Source organism: Echinops telfairi, unplaced genomic scaffold (assembly GCF_000313985.2).
Source record: "Echinops telfairi isolate 266 unplaced genomic scaffold, ASM31398v2 ScPeMD7_6273;HRSCAF=7185, whole genome shotgun sequence".
Taxonomy (NCBI): domain Eukaryota; kingdom Metazoa; phylum Chordata; class Mammalia; order Afrosoricida; family Tenrecidae; genus Echinops; species Echinops telfairi.
Window position 1 is genome coordinate 3,761,265 of NW_022110173.1, and position 18,608 is coordinate 3,779,872.

The following is an 18,608-nucleotide window of genomic DNA, read 5'->3' on the forward strand; positions in this document are numbered from 1 at the left end:
TGACACAAACACACACACACACACACACACACACACACACACACACACACCATCACCATCACCATCACCACCATCAGCAACTTCTCCCAGCCGCCCACTTCAAATGGTCTCTCAAATGCTTGTTGACTCAAGCCCAGGGCTCTTGCTCTCTATCAGGGACCCTTTTCTGTAGGTAAGAAAAGCGAGCTTGCCCACACCTTCCTTCCTTAGGCCCGGCCTCCACCGGGTGGCTCGGCTGCTTCCTTAAAGCTCACAGGTCTCAGGGTCAGTGGTGGACACTGCGTCCGTGCTCTGTGCAGAGCTGTCACCGCGTTCAGTGCTTCTTCCAGGCTGTCTCATCTCTTCACTCTGACCCTGTGGCCATCTCTTTGGGGAAACAGGCACGGAGTGGTTAAGCGTTTGGCTTAAGCACCCAAGTGGCTGAGGCAGGATTCGAACCCAGAGAGTGTATGCCCCCAGAGGTCACCCTCTGAAAGGACTGCCTCTGGCTGCTTGGAATGTCACCAGCGGCAGTGGTGACATGGGTCACAGGAAGTCCCAAAGAGGGGAAAACTCAAAATGTGTTTGAAAGGCATCGCCCGGTGCATTTGCAGCGAGCGAGTTTCCAGTCCCGGTCCTGATTTGCCAGAGCAAATCTCAGCCCGGTGAGCTCGCTCAGCGGCATTCAGGAGAAGGCGCTGACCAAGCACAGGCAGCAGCAAGGGCTGCCAATCGCTGTCGAGGAGCCTGGGCCCTCCCCAAGGGGACAAGAGGAGAGCCCAGCTCCCTGAGCGATCCCCAGAGGCCTGAAACGCGAAACGGGAATGCTGCTAAGTCTAGAGAATAGAAGGGTGTGGAGGGAAATGGCGTCCTGCCCCCTTCAAAAAACCAAGACTACACCCCACGGGCCCTGCTAAGTGCCCCGCCCGGCTGGGCTCTGAGGACTTGGACATAAAGAGGTTTGGTTCCTCACTTCAGGGAGAGCCAGGAAAGCCCTTTCCCCAACCCCCTCCCCCCAACCCCACCCCCACCTGCACCTGGGACTCAAGTCACCAGAGAAATAAGGGAGGGGTGATGGGTACCATTAACTGAACATCCAGGAGGAAACGTCTCCGCTTTCTGCCCCGACTCCTTCTTCCATCCCCCCTCCAACCACCACTACCCGGCAGAGTCCTCTGGCCAGTGGTTTCCAGAGAGTTATAGGGGAGGCTCTCAGTGTGCTGGGGGGTGGGGCGTAGAAGAAAATGAGTTGCCCCCACAAGTGGCCAGGTGTCTCCCTCGGACATCCTGTTGAGTAACATGGGGGCTCTGGGGCTTGTTCTGGAGGGGCTGGGGAAAGGGTGGGGGTGGAAGTGTGGGGTGATGAAGTGAAAGGAGCCCTGACACTGGGTCTGATACATCTTCAAGGTCCTGGCTTGGAGGGCTGAGGGGTGGGACAGGGTGGGCCGGGCATGGTGAAAAGCTGCCTGCCTCTTAAAGGGATCCTGTCACCCACCACCTGCTCCCTCATCTCCCCCCCCCCATTGTTCAGCTCTGTGAACCCTTCCTCTGGGCCACTCCCCAGCACCCCACGAGGGAGTGTACCACCGAGGTGCTGGGCTACAAATGGTTGGCTTCTGCCGCCTGTGGAGGCCCTGGCTCTGAGCTTGCTCGGGAGACACAGAGGAGTGGAGGCATGATGGAGAAGCCTCCAGTTGCATGGCCTGGGGAGGGGGAGGCACAGGCACCAAGCCAGCCCGCTGGAGCTGAGGGCTGGGACAGGCCTCTGGCAGGAGATGTTCAGTGGCCTGTGTCTCTCTTGCATCTGAGCATGCACAGGAAACTCAAGAGAAACCGTGACCATGAGCCAGTGAGGCCCAGCCAGGTGGACAGATTGACAGGGTCCCTTTAAGTAGAAGCCCTGCAGCCAGGTCGGCCAGTTGGTCAGTCGGTGGGTGCACAACTCCTTGGAATTAACCCGAGTGTTTCTCTGGTTTGCACATGTTGCCTCTGCCCTGCACGCTGCCTTTCTTCCTCTCCCTTCCCTCCTTTCCAGCCGGCTGGCGGACCGGGCCAGCTGACCCCTTTGTTTCAGGTCCCTCTGGAGATGAAAGGATTCCAGCGAGCCCTCTTTTCGGAAGCACCGAGACACACACACCCCCTTTCCTCTCTGTCCTCCTGTCCCCAAACCAAAGAACGTTTTGTGAGCACAGTCTCTAGGCTAGCTGCTGGGCCACCGTGGATTCTGCTCAGGTTCCTGCGCCTCTCCCTTCTCTCCCCGTCTCTCCCGAAACAGCTCTGCCCACACCGATGGCACTCGTCTCTAGAGAGAGCTCCCCCGTGGTCCACAAGCGCCTAATGTGAAGTACACATGGATGTGTGGCCGTGGAGCTGGGGAGGCCCTTCATTCTGGGCAAAGTCACTGCTCGCCATTTGCATCCCTGTGAATGGGAGATGGGGGCCTGGGAGAAAGGATGGTGTTTTCTGCTCGTACCATGTGACTGCGATGGGAGGGAGACGTCTGTCTGTCTGTCTGTCTCAGAGGCGCTGGGATAGCCCAGGAAACACTCTGGGGGCCAACAGGAGAGACATGGCATTCAGCTGACCCATGCCCTCTGCTTCCCCGGCCTGGCCAGCCACAGTCTGCACCATGGCGTCTGGGTTTTTTTTGGCAGAAATGCCTGGGAACTGAGAGGCCCCTTCCCCCATGACCTGACCTCCCAGACTAAGAATAACAGCCCCAGGACAGTGTGTCTTGCTGTCCCACTGGAAAGAGGACCTGGTAGGGACGTGGGGCAGTGAGAAGGCAGGGCAGAGCCGGAACGAAATGGATGAACACAGAGCTTGGCTCTTGGGAGTCAAAACAAACCAACAAGCCACAGCAGGCAACCATCACGAGAGCTGGGAGACACGCAGAGACCTCTCCGTGCTTTTGAAACTTGCTACTCTCTAGACTTCCTCTCCTGGAAGCCCAGGCCATGCCTCTGAGAGAAGGGATGGGCCAGCTCAGGCTTTGCAGAATCACAAACTCCCCGCCAGCGAGTCAATGCCCACTGGTAGTGACCCTATAGGACAGGGCACAACTGCCCCTGTGAGTTTCTGAGACCGAAACTCTCCCTGGAGTAAAGGCCCCCCGTCTTTCTCCCACGGAGCAGCTGGTGGTTGCCTGGCAGCAAGCAGCCCAGTGTGTAACCACCCTACCCCCAGGCAGCATCGTCCTGGATGACAAGGGATCCTGTGGGAGAGCAGGCTAGTGTCTTAGTACTAAGTCCTTACCATCCCGCCCATGAGAAACACAACTGCCTGGAGTTTCCTGAACTGGGAGTATGTCTCCCCGGTGGTCACGGAACAGCAGCTTGCTCTTGGCTCCCATACCCTCCCTAGAGGCAAATGGTACAGACCCTAGAAACCACTCAGCTCTTTACGAAAAAGCTCCCCGCCCAGGGCTCCAGGCTCCTCCAGGCATTGGGGGACGGCCCATCCTTTGGTGGACCAGTTGTCCACGCGCCTCAAAATATGTTTCAAGATCAGTGATGTCTTGCCTTTTCAAAACCGTGGCTGGAGGCCCATGTGGACACTGCTCTCCCATTTCTGTTGTTGTCTCCCCTCCGCGACACCCGCCTTCCTCATTTCCTGCCTAGGAAGGCTGTGTCCGCACCCTTCTACCGAGCAAAGTGGTTCCGGGGAAGCACCCAGAACCCGACTCCCTTGCGAGGCGGAGGTGATTGGTTTGTGTTTCAGCAGGAGGCTGTATCCGCAGGCCATGCAGGGCCCTGTGCTGCAGCACCACCCCTGCACCTGGCCTTGACTCAGGCTCCTTTCAGTTACTAAAAGCCTTGGCCTGAGCAGAGCTGCCCCCCACCCCCACCCCTGCCTGGAGCTCCCCCGTTATGCCCAGAACAGCAACAAGAGTCATTCTGCTTCAATCTGCAGAGAGAAAGACAGAGCCCCACTTGGTGATTATTTGCTCCTCTTGTTACTTCTGACCTTGGCCTGCGCCCTGACGACTGGCCACCTGCTGGCCACACCGACAGTGTCTTTTTGTTCCCAGTAGCAACCCAGAGGACACCACCCCGGTACCTTTCCAAGAGGTCCCCCGCTGTCTTTGTGCTCCCTTCCTCCAGATGGGCCCTTCTGATGAAAAAGAAGGGGGTGTAGGATGCTGAGCGGGGACCCCAAAGAGAGCTAGCCCTGGACTGCTCTGACTCACACTCCCCTGCCCTCACGCCCCGTGGGGTGTGGAAAGGGGCCCCAGGAAGGAGTGGGGCGTGAGGTAGGACAGATCAGCAGGATGGGGACCACAGAGCAGGCAGGCGGGTTGGACTAGATGCCTCCCTGCCTCCCCCTCCCCTGCGGGGCTCGGGCCACAGTGTGGGCGCTCGGACTCCAGCAGCAGCAGCAGCAGCGCAGCGGCCGCCGGACAGTGATTCTGATGGTGATGTTGCTCTGTTCCTGGTCTCTCTAACACTCCTTTTCAATCCCCGTCCTGCCTGCCCCTCCCTCTATGTAGGGTTACTTTAGTGATCCCTGGAATGTTTTTGACTTCCTCATCGTAATTGGCAGCATAATTGACGTCATTCTCAGTGAGACTAATGTGAGTATTACTCTGCCCTTCCCCAGGAAACCTCCCCCCTCCCTCCTCTGCCTCTGTTTCCTTCCCTGGCTCTCGCTCCGCTGCTCGCTCTTTCTCTCTCTTTCGCCTCCTTTTCGTGTTTTGGTTGGTTTTTTTCATTTCCTGGTTTTTCACCCCCCTCGCCCTCCAGTCATGCTTTTCCCTGAGCCGCCGTCTCCTGTGGGGGAAAGAGCGGGAGCCGCTCCCCTCATTCTGCCCAGCTGCGCCCTGCCGTGCTGGCCCCAGGCAAGCTGGAGAAGCCCGAGGGAGCAGGTGGTGGAAGGCGCCGCCCGGCCCTCCCAGGGCAGCCGCAGCCATGCGTAACCTTTGAACTAACCCAGCTTTTGCCAGGCTTCTCCACCCGAGAACACCAGGTTACCCAGGTGGGAGCCGCCAGAGCTGTAGAGTGGTAAGAGAGTTGTTGACGATGCCCACGTAACCTCTTTCTTTTCTCATTTTTTTTCTCTTCTCTCCCTTCTTTCATGCTTTTTTTATTTTATTTTTTCATTTTCTCCTCTTCCGTTTTGTTTTGTTTTGTTCCTCCTCTGTTGTTGGTTTTTTGTTTTTTTTCTCTCTCTCTCCCCTCTCTCTCTTCTCCTCGGCTTCTCTGCCCCATGCAGCACTATTTCTGTGATGCATGGAATACGTTTGACGCCTTGATTGTTGTGGGTAGCATTGTTGATATAGCAATCACCGAGGTAAACGTAAGTACATGGCGTCTGTCCCTGACTGTCCTGCCTGCTCTCGCACTCATTCGTCCTGCCCCGGTTTATTTGGTAGTCTGTTTTTATTTTCTCCTCCATACACCTTTATTTTGATTTTGTTTTTATTGATTTATTTAGTTGGTTGGTTGGTTGGGATCAGTTCAGAGAATTTCTTTCTTGTTGCCTCATTTAGAAAAGTTTTGATTTTTTTTGGTTTTGGTTTTGATTTGAGTTCTGTTTTGTTCCACTTTCAGAACAAGCTAGGATTTCCTTTTCCTTTCCCATTTTGATTGCTGCATCCTTCTCTCTCTCCCCCTATAACCAGCCTGGCATGACTCACACTGTATAGGAGGCTGCAGCTAAGGGAATCGTGGAGTGAGAGAAAGTGGGATATGGACTGCTTCTGGGCACCTGCTGAGGCAGGGACCCGGAACTTCTTCTCACCCTCTACCTTTACTCCCAACCTCGGGCTCTCCCCCTCTTGCCTGTGCATTCACACAGCATCTTGAAACACAGCTCTCTAGTAGAATGGCACACCTGGAGTTAAGGCTACGACTTTGCCTGTATTGTCAGCCTTGGCCGACCCTCACCTAAGTACGACCCATGAGATTCACACTGAATCAGCTGGATCTCAATTTAACACTAGCTGCCTATGCAGTCTGCCTGGCCTCCTATAGGTTCACTTAGAGAGGAGAGTGGGTCCCCTGGTGTTCGTTGGACTCTTTCTTGCACCCTTTGCCTGGGGCTCTTCTCAGTGGACCTTTCTTCCTGGTGGCTATGGAAACTACTCTGTACAAGTGCCTCATCCAACAGGAATTCACCACAGACACTTGCACCTGCCTAACTCTCCTGCCTTCCCCAAAGCCCTCCCAGTGCTGCCCTGGCTCCCTGGCCTCAGAAGACACTCTGGTCCCTACACTCCTGCTGGGTTCTCTTCCCAAGAGTTGCTTCCTCCTATACAGTTTCTACCAGTTTCTGCACACGTCTTTTTGTTACTTCGCATGTTTAAATCTTCTCTCTTTATCCATAGGCAAGCCCTCTTGCAGTTAGTCTTTAACATGTGTTGTTTTATTTTTAGCTTTTTTTTTTTTTGGTCATTGTTTTTCTTAATTAAGAGACTTGGTAATGTTTGCACAAACCTTTGATGCACTGAACCTTTGAATAACAGCACGGAGCAGATGCTTTAGAGTTTAGATCTAAGCTATTTGAAACTACCACTGACCACCGCCATCTCCCCCATGTGCCCACCCCTGCACTCCCTCTTCTGCTCCCAGCCAGTTGAAATGAGCCATTCTCCTATCTGCCTGACTCCCCCTGATTAGAAGCCCTGCCCCTAGCTCTTCTTCCAGCAGAGGAGCTTTGGACAGGCTGCATCTCCCCTCCCTGCTCTTCCTGTAGCTCCAGATTCTAATGTCCCTCTGTCTCCAAGATCTCTAGGTTGTCTTTGTCGTGTGTGCGTGTGTGTGTGCGCGTGCGTGCAAGTGGACTTCCCCTTGATAACAGAAAGACCTCAGATCTCAGAAGGCCCATTTTCCTACTCATGCACTACACCACTCCCACCGCCTCGACCAGTGCTGGCCAGTGCTGCCAGTGTTGCAGGCTGCAGGATCCCCGAGTTGTACCCCACATTGTTATCTGAGCTTGTGGGTCACACACCCATGTCTACCGAGCAGAGCCGCTGTGCTCAGAGTCGGAGCATCTGCAAAGGGAGCCTGGTGGGCCCTGCCTTCAGAGGGTGTGGCCTCGGGGACAGCCAGCCCCGGAGGCTGACGGCCCGGGGGAAGGGAGACAGGAGACAGCAGCACGCTGTGCCCCTGAGCACAGAGAGAGAGGACCCACCACAGACCCAGGGGTGCCATGGGTAAGGCCTGTATCCTCACCCATCCTGCCCAGCCTGTCGTATTTTTACAGGAAAAACAAAACAAATGCTTTTCTGAGATACAGCATTTCTGTAATTTAAAAAAAAGAGGGGGGGCTCTGTTGTTCACGAGGGTCGAGCAGGACCAGAAAGGAACATGGGAAGCTTCTTGGCAGAGCCTCACACGGGTGTGATGGTTCTGTTGGCCGTTTTCTCTTGGTGTGGACAGTTCAGAACGGAGTCGCTCGCCATGAGGAGAGCAGTTCAAGACCACCAGCCCCTCTCCAAGAGAAAGACGAGGCTCCCATAAAGAGTTACAGTCTCAGAAACCCACAGGGCCAGTTCCGTTCCACTCGGACGTTGGAATCAGCTCCGGGGCCGTGGGGTTTGGTGGTGGTGGTGATTGGTTCAGCTCTTGGTGTGTTGGGGTTTGGGGCTTCAACTCTTATGAGTTCCACAGGAAAGAACGCCCACCCCATTTACTGGTGGCAGAAGTGAGGGTGGAGAGACTTGCCCAGCCCCATAGAGGGGCTCCAGGCTCCTTGGATCCACTTACACAGCCCACCCGGCCCTCTCCCATCCACTCCCAGTGGTCAGGATCGGCCGGATCCCACTGTGCTCTATCTGTATTTTAAATCACCATCAAGCTGTTGCTGTGGCTTTTAAAACAAAACCCGTTCCTCAGTCAGCCCACCTCCTGAAGCGCCACCCCCCCCTCTTTGTCCTCCCAGGCCGCCTCAACCCACTCTGAGGCCCATGTCAGCCCTCCAGAGAGGACCCATGGGTCAAGCCCGGTATGGACTGAGGAGTCTGAGCGTTAGAAGCAGTGTTGTCTGAGGATACGATCGGGCAGTGTATTTGGTCAGGAGTCAGAGCACCTGTCGGGTAACTCAGTGTTCATATCTGGACGGCTTTCTCCTCTCTCTCACACAGTGAGTGGCTTCCAACCATAAAGAGCAGACAGACCTCGCCTCCCCTCAGGCAGGAGAGCAGAATGGAAGAATAAAGAAGGGCTGGATTTGAAGTCAAAATACTGGGAGGTGGTTGAATCCTGCTGCTGCCTCTTCCGATAGCTATTCACCAACCTGTCCCCAGAGGCACTCTGGCGACTTCTCTCTCGTTGGGCAAAGGGAGTGGGTTTGTGAGCTCAAATAGCAGTATTTATCTTAAAACTCTTTGTAGACGCCAAAGCCCTATTGGCTAGGAGCGGCCATTGTCACCCAAGCAGACGGCGTTCTTTCCAAAACCATCTGCTGGGAGAACTAAGAGGAACTGGCCTCTACCCAAGGCCATCCCGGTAATCTAATGATGGCCGCCCACGGGCAGTGTCAGAGCCCCTGTTGCCTGGACAGCGTCATTTTCTTGGAGACAGGCCCCAGGTACAGCCAGATCAAAGCAAACGCAAGCTTACTGACTGTTGCCCTTACCATTGAAGCCTAGATACACCAGTTTCAAGGGCACAGTTCTAGCAGAACCTTACTCCCAGAAAACCAGCAACAACAAACACTTGCCATTGAGTCGATGCCAACTCGTAGCACCCCCATAGGACAGGGTAGAACTGCCCCTGTGAGTTTCCAAGTCTGTGACTCCTTATGGGAGTAAAAAGCCTGTTTCTCCCAAAGAACAGCTGGTGGTTTCAATCCACCAACCTTGTGGATCCCAGCCCAATGTTTAACCACTAAGTCACCACAGCTCCTGCAGCCAGATTATGGCCAATATAATGGATTGCAGTCTTCAGACCACTCCTTCCTCTCATCTGGCCCTTCCTTCAGGTGCTGCAGCTTTGGGTCTAGCCAGTCTATGATTCAAGGGGTTTTATAGATCTAGGATTTTCTTTCCATTCCTGTGGCATCGTTTAGAAAGTCCTGCCTCCCTGGCTGATGCTCCGGGCCCTCCCACATTCTTCTGGTTCCAGTGTCACCAGATGGCCCCTCTTCCCAGACATACATTGAACTGGGAGGACTCGTCTAACCCCAGAGGAATCCGCAAGGGCTTTTCACCTGTAATGCGTGATGATAAGGGTCACTTCTGGTTACCCTGGCCCAATGCCTCATTCATCCCAGCTATCAGAATGACAACATTGCCCACTGCCAAACCCACTGCCCTCCATCTTCCCCTCTGGGTTTCCTGTCTTTCCTTCCTGCCTTTACCAAGGTCTGTGCCCCACCCCACCAGCAGGAAGCCTCCCTCCATCATTCCCTGCATGCACTTCATAGCCAGGCTTTCTCCCCGCGCGCGCGGGCATTGTCTTAGGCTCGTTAGTGAGACAACAGATTCATCCCCCTACCTCCTGAACAAGTCTGTTGGAGAGCAAAGTCATTCTAACGGTCAACAGTGCTCCGACTACAGTCCGCCGGGCCACTGGACAGTATGTGGGAGGGGGGGGTCACTGATTTGGGGAAACTGACTTGGGGGGATCAGAGCCATGGGGGAGCTAGGAAGGCAGGTGCTATTTTCAGTAAGATGGGCTTTATTGGGGAGAAGACATTTCAACAAGGGTGTGAAATGGTGAAGAGCCATCCGTGCACATATCTGGAGAAAGGACTTTGAGGGCAAAAGGAGCAGCCAGGGTGGCTGGTGCAGGCTGAGCCAGGGAGAGGACCGGGCTAAGGGGTCGCGGGAGGTGGGGGTGGGGAGGGTGCAGTCTGACTTTTGCTGAGAGAGAGAGGTGGCCTGGCGTGGTTTTGAACAGTGGGTGTGAAATGATCTAACAAACATTTCAAAAGGACCTCGTGGGCAGGTCTGTTGAGCCTAGAAAGCGAATGCAGCATTCCAGGCAGGGAGTTTAAAAGGAAATCCTTGCAATAGATGCAGTGAAACACGGCCCAAGTCCGTCCGGAAGTTGAACTCACGGTATTTCCGGACACACTGAATGTAAGTGGAAGGGACAGAGGAGTCCGGGCTGGCTGTGAGGTTCTGGCCAAAGCAGTAGAGGGATGGAGCGGGTAGCACCAGAGCCAGGCTGGAGGTGAGGCGTGTTGGCATGAGACTGGCCCAGAGCTCTGTGTCAACTAGACGTCTGAGTGCAGATGCCAGGAAGACAGTGCGATACAGAAGGTGGGGTGTGCAGCGATCGGCATCTAGATCAATTCAAAGCCTGGCCCTGGAAGAAATGACCACGGGCGGGGGCAGGAGTCAGAAGAGGCAGAGCCTAGGGCCCCTAAGAGGTCAGGGTTGTGTGTGCTCAGGGCAATTTCATGGCTCCATCTCTGTTCCCTCGGAGAGGTCTCGGAACAGCTGCCAGTTGTGACTAGGAGATCCAATGGTCCCCAGATGGAACAATTCCCTACCCTGCACTCTGCTTGAGTGTCGGGGGCCCGGCCAAGCAAAAAGCCCTGTCCCGCCTTGCCTGACGCTTCAGGACTGTGCTCTAGGGGAGCCCTCTGGCCTCCCTCTGTTCCTTGGGCTGAGCATGTACTTTCCAGAGGCAAAGCCCAAAGAGTTTCCCCTTGTGGTTGTTAAGAAGCTGTCTTTAGGGCACTGAAAGCTGTTCCCTAACGCCCTCATGAGAAGCCATGTGGGTGTCTGAGCCTTGCTGTGCTTTGATGTTGGTTATACAATGCCAAGGGCAGACAGGCCCGGGATTCTTGCATAAGAATGTGCTTGTGGAGAAATAGTCCCCAAGGGAAAATTTAAAAGGCCGGGTTCTGTCTCTAGTTCCGACACTATTAACCCAGGAGACTCAGCGAGATGAACCCCACTCTTTGGGCCTCGGGTTCCTTGCAGGCAAAGTCAGCAGGGAGTCGGCGGGTGTGGGGCAGGGGGTGGATTTGCGACCCTCTCCCAGGGCTTCTCCAAGTTGCCACTCCATGGTTCAGAAATGGGCATTTCCTGATAGCGTCAGGGACATGTTTACTCCTGTGTTTCCAGAAAGTCCAGTGGTTAGATCCCTGGATTAGCCTGGTGTAGGCATGACTTCTATGGGGGGCAGCGGTCAAAGGCCCTGCCACTCCCAGAGGTGATGGAATTCAGTCCCAGGGCCAACTCACTACCATCAAGTCCACTCTGGTTCATAGTGACCCTGGGAGCCAAGTAGAACTGGTGGTTTTTGAACTGCTGACCTTGTGGTTAGCAGCCCAACACGCTGCCCACGAGGCCACGAGGGTTCTTTAAGCTGACACGGAGCTCTTTCACTTCCCTGATCCTGTTGGTGTGGGCGCTGCCTGGTCGGGACACCTTCAAAGTACACGTATGAAAAGCAGTCTGCACCCCCACAATCCACGGGCCAACTAATGGGGCTCTGAAGAGAGGGCGAAGGAAGCGCGGAGCCATATCCACCACCCAGGCCCACTTGACAGCTGCCGCTTGTGAAGGAGCATTGGAGGAGAGGGAACAGGAGGAGGGATGTGGGAGGTGAGGTTAGAGTTAAGATGGGCCTCAGCTACTGGAAGTATCCAGGGAGGGGCAGGCCGAGGCCTCTTGAGTCCTGACCCCAAACCTTCCTGACCCAGAGTTCCTGAGGCCGGTGGTATCTTTGCACCATAGTTTGGCAGGCACAACCTTCAATCATGGTCCCTCATTGACTCCTCCGATCAGTAGTCCATGGCTTCTTCTCTGGCTTCAAGGCCTGGAGGGGCAGGGTAAGGCAGGTAGCCGTGTCATTGAGAGGAAGCTGCTTGCTGCTCATCATCCAGCCCCTCAGGGTTGAGTTAGACACCAGCCCCCTCGCCCCAACCCTCGCTCCCATCGCCCAGCCCATAGTGGTTATTCAGGGCAGCCAAGCCCCTGCTGAGTCTTCCTCTGGGGCCCAGATGGCCCCATCTGCTCTTTGCTATCGCAGAGAAGGGCAGAACATGCCCAAGGAAGGTAAGGTTGAGCAGACCCCTCCTCACGCCCGCCCCTCCCCCCTCCCGCCAACTACCACCACCACTGGCTTGGAGGAGGACATGAAGGTGGAGAGGCACCGTCCCAAACTGGGATCTTGCACGAATGTTAGCTGAACACAACTTTGGACAGCTTCTCGAACAAGCCTCCATCTCTTGGTTCCAGAACCGTATGCGTTGAGCCCCCACTGTGGGACACAGCCTCGGATTTATGCATCACGTAGCGGGGACATGGGAGGCCAGAGGCAGGAAGCAGCCTTTTGCTTTTTCCTCACAGAAGACGTTTAAGAGCCCTGAGTCCTGGGTGTTTAATGAACAGAAGCAGGCTCCGGTGGGAGGGAGTGGCCAGTGAGCTCCCCATGAAGGTAGTTGGGGTGGTCTCCGAGGGTAAAAGTGATTGTGGAGGTAGTGGCCTGACCCAGGCCCACGTTCGTGGCAACTCCATGCTCAGCAGAGTGAAAGGCCACAGGGCCCTCTCCATCTCCGTGATGACTACCCGATGGAATCACTGTGGTCCATATGGGTCTCACTGGCTGAGTTCAATCACTAGGCATTTCTTCCTGGCCTCTCTCAGTCTGGTAGCTCCACTGAAACTTGGTAAGCGTCACAGCAACATAGACGCCTCCACTGACAGATGGGGGCGTGGAGTGGATTGTCTGGAAATTGGTTTCATGCATGAGGGGCAAAAATCCTGCCGCTGACCGACCCACGTCTTCAGGGTAGATAGATTCAAGTAAGTGTGGTGGACTCCAGACTACTTGGTGGAGAGCACTTATCCTTGTCATCTTCCTCTCCCTCCATTTCCAGTGGCCAGACCCTTCCTGCTAGTGGTAATCCGGGTAGACTAGAGAAATAAATTCATAAACACGCATATGTGTATAAGAAAGCGCTTTATATAAAAAAGAGCAATTGAATATAGAGAATATAGAGCCCAGTCCAGGTCAAGTCCATAAATCCGATATTAGCCCATATGTTGGTTACCAATCTATGAATATTTGTTCAGGCTCACGCAACACATGCAATGATGCTGAATGCAGGAACATCACTGGCCTGTGGGTGGAAAGTCTTGTGGATCCAGTGGCAGTGGAAGTATCGCAGGACTGGCAGGAGTCTCCGCGTGGCATCTCCAGCTCCAGGGCTCTAGCGTAGCTCCATGATTGACAGGCTAAGCTCCACCCCTTCACTCTCAAGTCTCAAATTGACAACAGATTCTGTAACCACCACATTGCTGTTGCTAAGAGGGCTTCCTGCCACGACCTTCCTGATTTGGGGGCCATCCCAGTCCTCACCACCGCCAAAACTAGTGCTCACAATGTGTCTTGCTTCAAAATGAATGGACACCAATCTATTCATGCATACTAAGGTGGTAGTAACACACTAAATTGTCTCTCTGAAAAAAAAATAGCTTTACTTCTGATGAGAATAATAATGCTGCCTTACCTGAAGATTGACTATAGATACACGAGATAGCTTCCATCTTTGGGCCGTGTGTTGAGGTACCTCCTCACCCTACAAGTTGTTCTACTGAAGTTGTTTTCCACTTGGCCCTTCAGAGATGTAGCAGAGCTGCATTCATTCCTGGGAAGGAGACAAGCCACCTCGGCAGTCCAGTGGGAAACAGGGGCCGGACATCCCTCCGGCCTCTTTGGAGAGAATGACTGTGTGGGCAGCAGGCAGAGGAGCACCATGAGGTCAGACATGGTAGGAGGACAGGGAGACAAGCCTAAGGGAGTGGCCTGCTGCGGCTAGTTTTCCCAAAAAGCCCCTGCCTTGGGAAGTATCTTGTGCACTTGACCCAAAGGTCCGTGGGAACTTGGTTTTTATGGGCATCCTGATTGGGCTAATCAAAACAGCTGTATTCTGTTGCCTAGAATGTCCTGCCTTCTACTACTGTGGCCTTTGTCTGCTCTGGGATCTCTGCCTTCTCCTCCCTTCTGCTTGTCTCAGGGACCCACGGGCACCAGCCAGGCATCTCTGTGCTGGCCGTGTCTGCCACCGTGGTTCTCAGGCTGAGCAGGCTCCTGCTGAACTTTGCGCCAGAGAGCTTTCAAAGCAAAGGGGCCTAGATGGCTCCGTGGGCTAGAAGAGAAGGGGAGGGGCGCTACGCTCTGTCCGGCTCTAACTACTCTGATGCCTAAAAGAAGCGTACCTGCCGCTGTTCTAGCCGTTTACTCTCCGATGTACTGCTCCTGCTCTGAGAATCACCTGTTTTGTTCCATTTTTATTTGTGTTCTTCAACTCTCTCTCTGCCTCCTTCTTTCTCTCACTCATTCTAACGCCCTAACCTTTTCCTTCTCTGTCCTTCTAAGCACATGCATGCTCGCTCTCTCTCTCTCTCTCTCTCTCTCTCTCTCTCGCTCTCTCTCTCGTCTCTCTCACCCAGAACTACTGGATGTTGTTAACACTACTGACAAGTGGGTTTCGCCCATTCATCTTCATGGGATCTGTGTGTTTGGATGGATGACTAGATACTGCCTGGCCTGCCCAGAGAAAGAGAAAGTCCCACGGCCGTTTATTAGTTAGCCCGACTTAGCGTGTTTCTGGCCGTGTGGTAGTTAGCCTGCTTTAGCGTGTTTCTGGCCGTGTGGTAGATAGCCTGCTTTAGCGTGTTTCTGGCCATGTGGTAGTTAGCCTGCTTTAGCATGTTTCTGGCCGTGTGGTAGTTAGCCTGCTTTAGCGTGTTTCTGGCCGTGTGGTAGTTAGCTTGCTTTAGCGTGTTTCTGGCAGGCAGTGGCACCTGAGGGGCCGTCGTGTAGCAGGTGAATGACATAGTGACTCCTGCATTGTAAGCTGCTTCCTGACACAGAGCTGGCCACTGGGCAGCTATGGCAACAGCTGGTCAGCACAGCCAGCCCTTCCACCATGTACACAAAATGATGCGAGGAGAGCCAGGAGCCAGTCACATCCCTGCTGTGGGCATCTCCATCTGTCCCCCTTGGGGCCAAGGACCCCACTACCACCAAGGCAATTCGAGGGGCCGTCCAAACTGTATGCCTAGCAGTACAGAGATGTAAGAGAGCCCCTTCCTCTGGGTAGAACTGCATAGGAAGCTAGAGAGGGCACCAGTGGGCTTCCAGTGAGGGGGGAGCAGGGGGGATGCCCTTTCTACTCTCCACCTTCCATCTACTGATCTCCTACCTAGGCCACGTGCCTCCTTCAGAACCCTGGTCTCCCCTCCTGTTCGGATCCAGTCGCATCTCTCGACGGAGACACCAGGCCCAGATGAAAATCTTACTTAACTTGGCCTTGGACGGCCCAGATGCCCTGCATCTGCTTCCAACACCTGCCCTGCGAGCAGCTCCTTTGCCTCACAGTTGGTTGGCTCGTGCTGGTTTAAGCGTGGCCTGGCTCTCTGCCGGGCTTCTCTGTGTGGCGGTAGGAGGCCTGCCGGTCACAGCGCGCTTCACGGTGTGGCCCTGCAAATCTCTTTCCCCGGTGCTAGCCATGGGGGCTCGGAGAACAAGCATCTCCAGATCTTGGCTCCTCCTGGTTGGCAGGGGAGATCAACGGGTAGTTAGAACCTTCTCCGTTGACCTCTGCTCACCCACTCCTGGCAGAGAAGTTGGTGTCCCGTGTCCCTAGAAGCCCCTGACTCCTGCCACTCCCAACTCCTGATAGCAGTCCTTTCCACCCACACGTTCTGGTAGCTCACCAACGGAGCTCCAACGCTTCACTCTCCCACCCCCACCGTGGCGCTCCACTCAACCGGCCACCCTCCCTCGCAGTGCCGGTCAAGGGGGCCTCAGGAGAATGGCGGCAGAGAAGCAGGGCCGGGCAGGGGAGGCGCTGCTAGTGGCCCAACCCAGCTCTTCAGGTGATTTGGAGTGCGGTTGCTCTCAGAGTGCGTCCCTAAGTTCTGGACAAGTGACCTTGCCCAGAGAAGACCCATCCAAGCAAGGGGTCTGTAACCAGGTAGCCGGTTGGAGATGCACCGACTCCGTGATCCTGCTTTGGCCGCTGCCGTGGAGGAACATGGAATTCGGTGACCTTAGTATTACGGCCAGCTTCTCCACGGCTGCCCCTGGGATTGAGCGGCCCTTTTCTATAGGGCCTGTGAGGGAGTCAGGGGTCATCTGTGCCTCTCAGGAGTCACCTCCAGTGTCAGGGTGGGCCCCATCCCTTCAGAATGCCCTCTCTCCACCTGCCCTCCAGACACTCTCCCAGAAGACAGCCTGTCGGGGTAGGGTAGCCTAGATAGCTACTGCCCAGACCCTGCCTCTCCATTGCTCCTGACCCTTGTGGCTATGTGTAAACTTGCCATTTTCCACATGGTTAGAAGACGGCATTGGGAGACACACGCTATCGATTCTCATGTCCATCATCTTGGGGCAAGGCCCTCTGCCTGGGAGGAGCCATTCCCTGGTGGCCTCTGGGATCCCTTGAGTCTCTTCCCTCAACCACCTAAGCGTCCCCTGAATAAAGTTGCCCAGTGAAAGGGAAATGCTGGTACATTCCAGAAATTAAGACTTCCTGCACGGAGATGGTGCTTCTAATTCGATCCTGAATTCAGAAGGAGGGCTTTCCAGAGAATGTTTTTATCCACCCAACGACGGTGATCTGCATGAGTGTACTGAAGTCCGTCATTCAGTTTCTCTTCTATTTGCCCTTAGCCTTTTCTCTGGGACTCTTTTCTGAAAACACTCCCCCCGTCTCAGCTATGGAGATACTAGTTGCATGAACAAACAATGGTCCCATTATCTGGAAGCCCTTGGAAATGACTGGGTCATTAGAAAATGAAAGACGTGGCTGCTCAACAACTGCCCTGTGCCCCTCCATTGGCGGAGATGGCGCCGTCTTAAAACAAGGTGCTGGTTAAGTGAGCAGCCCTGTGCGCTCATCAGAGGAAGGTTGTACAGGCAGACTTCCCAGGCCTGGTGGGCATCTGCTTCAGGAACTCTCCCACAGAGTCCATTCCAACACAGGGAAAACCCTACGGGACAGCATGGAGCCGTTTCTTGGGGTCTGCGAGACTGTCAGTCTTTCCAGGAACAGCCAGCCTCATCTCACTCCTGCAGAATGGTTGGTGGGTTTGAACCGCTGGCTTTGTGGTTAGCTTCACCCACAGTGCCACAAGGGCTCCTTTGGCTGCTAGATGCCAAAACGATTAACTTCCGGTAAAAACTCTGGATAAGCATCGAGGAGATGTATGACACAAGTAGAATAGAAGCCCAGCTGATTCCGAATGTAGACCAAAATGTAGAGCTGGGGCCATGTGGTGTCCCAAGGCACTGTACAAGGTAATCAGAAGAGCCTGGCCAGCAACAAGATCCCTAACTTGGTCCACCAGAGATGCCCAACCCCAGCTGGTCCCGTCGTCCCATCTAGCTCACCTAAGGTAGTCCACACAGAGCCAGGCCAGGGGCCCGAAGACTCACAGACTCCCTGAGGATGCGGAGGGCCACCCGTGTATCCGTAGACCACAGGCTCTCTGAGGGCAAGGTCATGGCTCGCGCTGCGTTGGTTCTCACACAGAAGACCACTCAGTGGTGGCCTTTAAAGAAATCTGTTGCTCAAGTGTTGGTGCCGTTTACCCCCAGTCAAATGGTTCTTTATTCGTGAGGCTCGCTCCAGAAGAAGCTTGTGTGAGATGTCCGTGAGCCGCACTGCTTCCTCGAGTCAAGAGTGCCCCCTGGACAGCATGACTTAAGGCCCAAGTGGGAAACTAAAATTCATCTGTGAGTCTCCCACAGTGAGACTCTGTGGGAGCTGGCATTCCCTGGGCTGAGGAACCTGTTGTAGAGATTCCAGAAAGACCCCCACCTCCTCCTGTCCACTTCACTCACAGCCCCTCTTGGTTTCCTCTTGTCGCCTACTATTTAGATAGGTCATAAGGACCGCTCAGTTCATACCTGTTGTTAAAGTTATAAAGGACAATCCAGATCGTTAGAATGGCTAAGATCGGAGTAAATGATGTTTTAGGTGGTCCAGGTCTTACATGGGGGCTGTAAAAGGCTGAAAAGCAACCAGAGAAAAGACAGTGGGGGTGGAGGCTGAGAAATGGCAAGTAAGGAATTCAGAATGTCTACGTTTTTAAATGGCTGAGTGTCAGTGCAGGGTCCGCAGGTGGCACAAAAGGTTTGCCTTGTCCTGCTGAGCTCAAGGTTGGCTAGTCCAGCCCCCCTCTGTTGTCCCAGGGGAGAAGAGGCCTGGCTGTCCGCTTCTGTTAGGATTGGAGTCCAGAAAACCCCGACAGGCAGTTCACCTCTGAAACACGGGGGTCTCAATTAGTCAAATTGACTCCAGGGTTGGTCAGTCAGACGAGGTCACCTGGGTGGGTTCTCTGGATGGTCTCCATGTGGGTCCTGTGTATGATTGGAGCAGCCCAGAAGCCCGTCTAGCGCTTGCCAGGATTCAGCTGTCATGAGTGAGTAGGAGCCTGGTGGCATAGTGGTTATGCGGTGGGTGGGCTGTTGACCACAAGGGCAGCAGTTCGAACCCACCATCCACTCCCCAGGAGGAAGATGGGGCTGTCTACATCTGTTTACAGCCTTGGAAACCCAGAATTGACTTGATGGCAGTCGGTTTGGTTTGGGGTTTTAGTGGTTAGTCATGGGGGAACCAGTGACCCAGGCCTCCAAGGAATTCTGCCTGATACCCTGGTATTAGGGTAGTATAGATTTACTACCATGGGAGGCGCTGGGAACACAGAACTC

At 54.5% G+C, this 18,608-nt stretch overlaps 1 protein-coding gene across 1 annotated transcript in view; it reads left to right on the forward strand.

Annotated features, from left to right (window-relative positions):
* CACNA1C (calcium voltage-gated channel subunit alpha1 C) overlaps positions 1-18,608 on the forward strand; it is an 865,289-nt gene that overhangs the window by 789,400 nt on the left and 57,281 nt on the right. The window contains exons 31-32 of the mRNA XM_045295927.1: positions 4,469-4,552; positions 5,191-5,274. Coding sequence (XP_045151862.1) covers positions 4,469-4,552; positions 5,191-5,274 — 168 coding nt within the window. The remainder of the gene's footprint in view (positions 1-4,468; positions 4,553-5,190; positions 5,275-18,608) is intronic.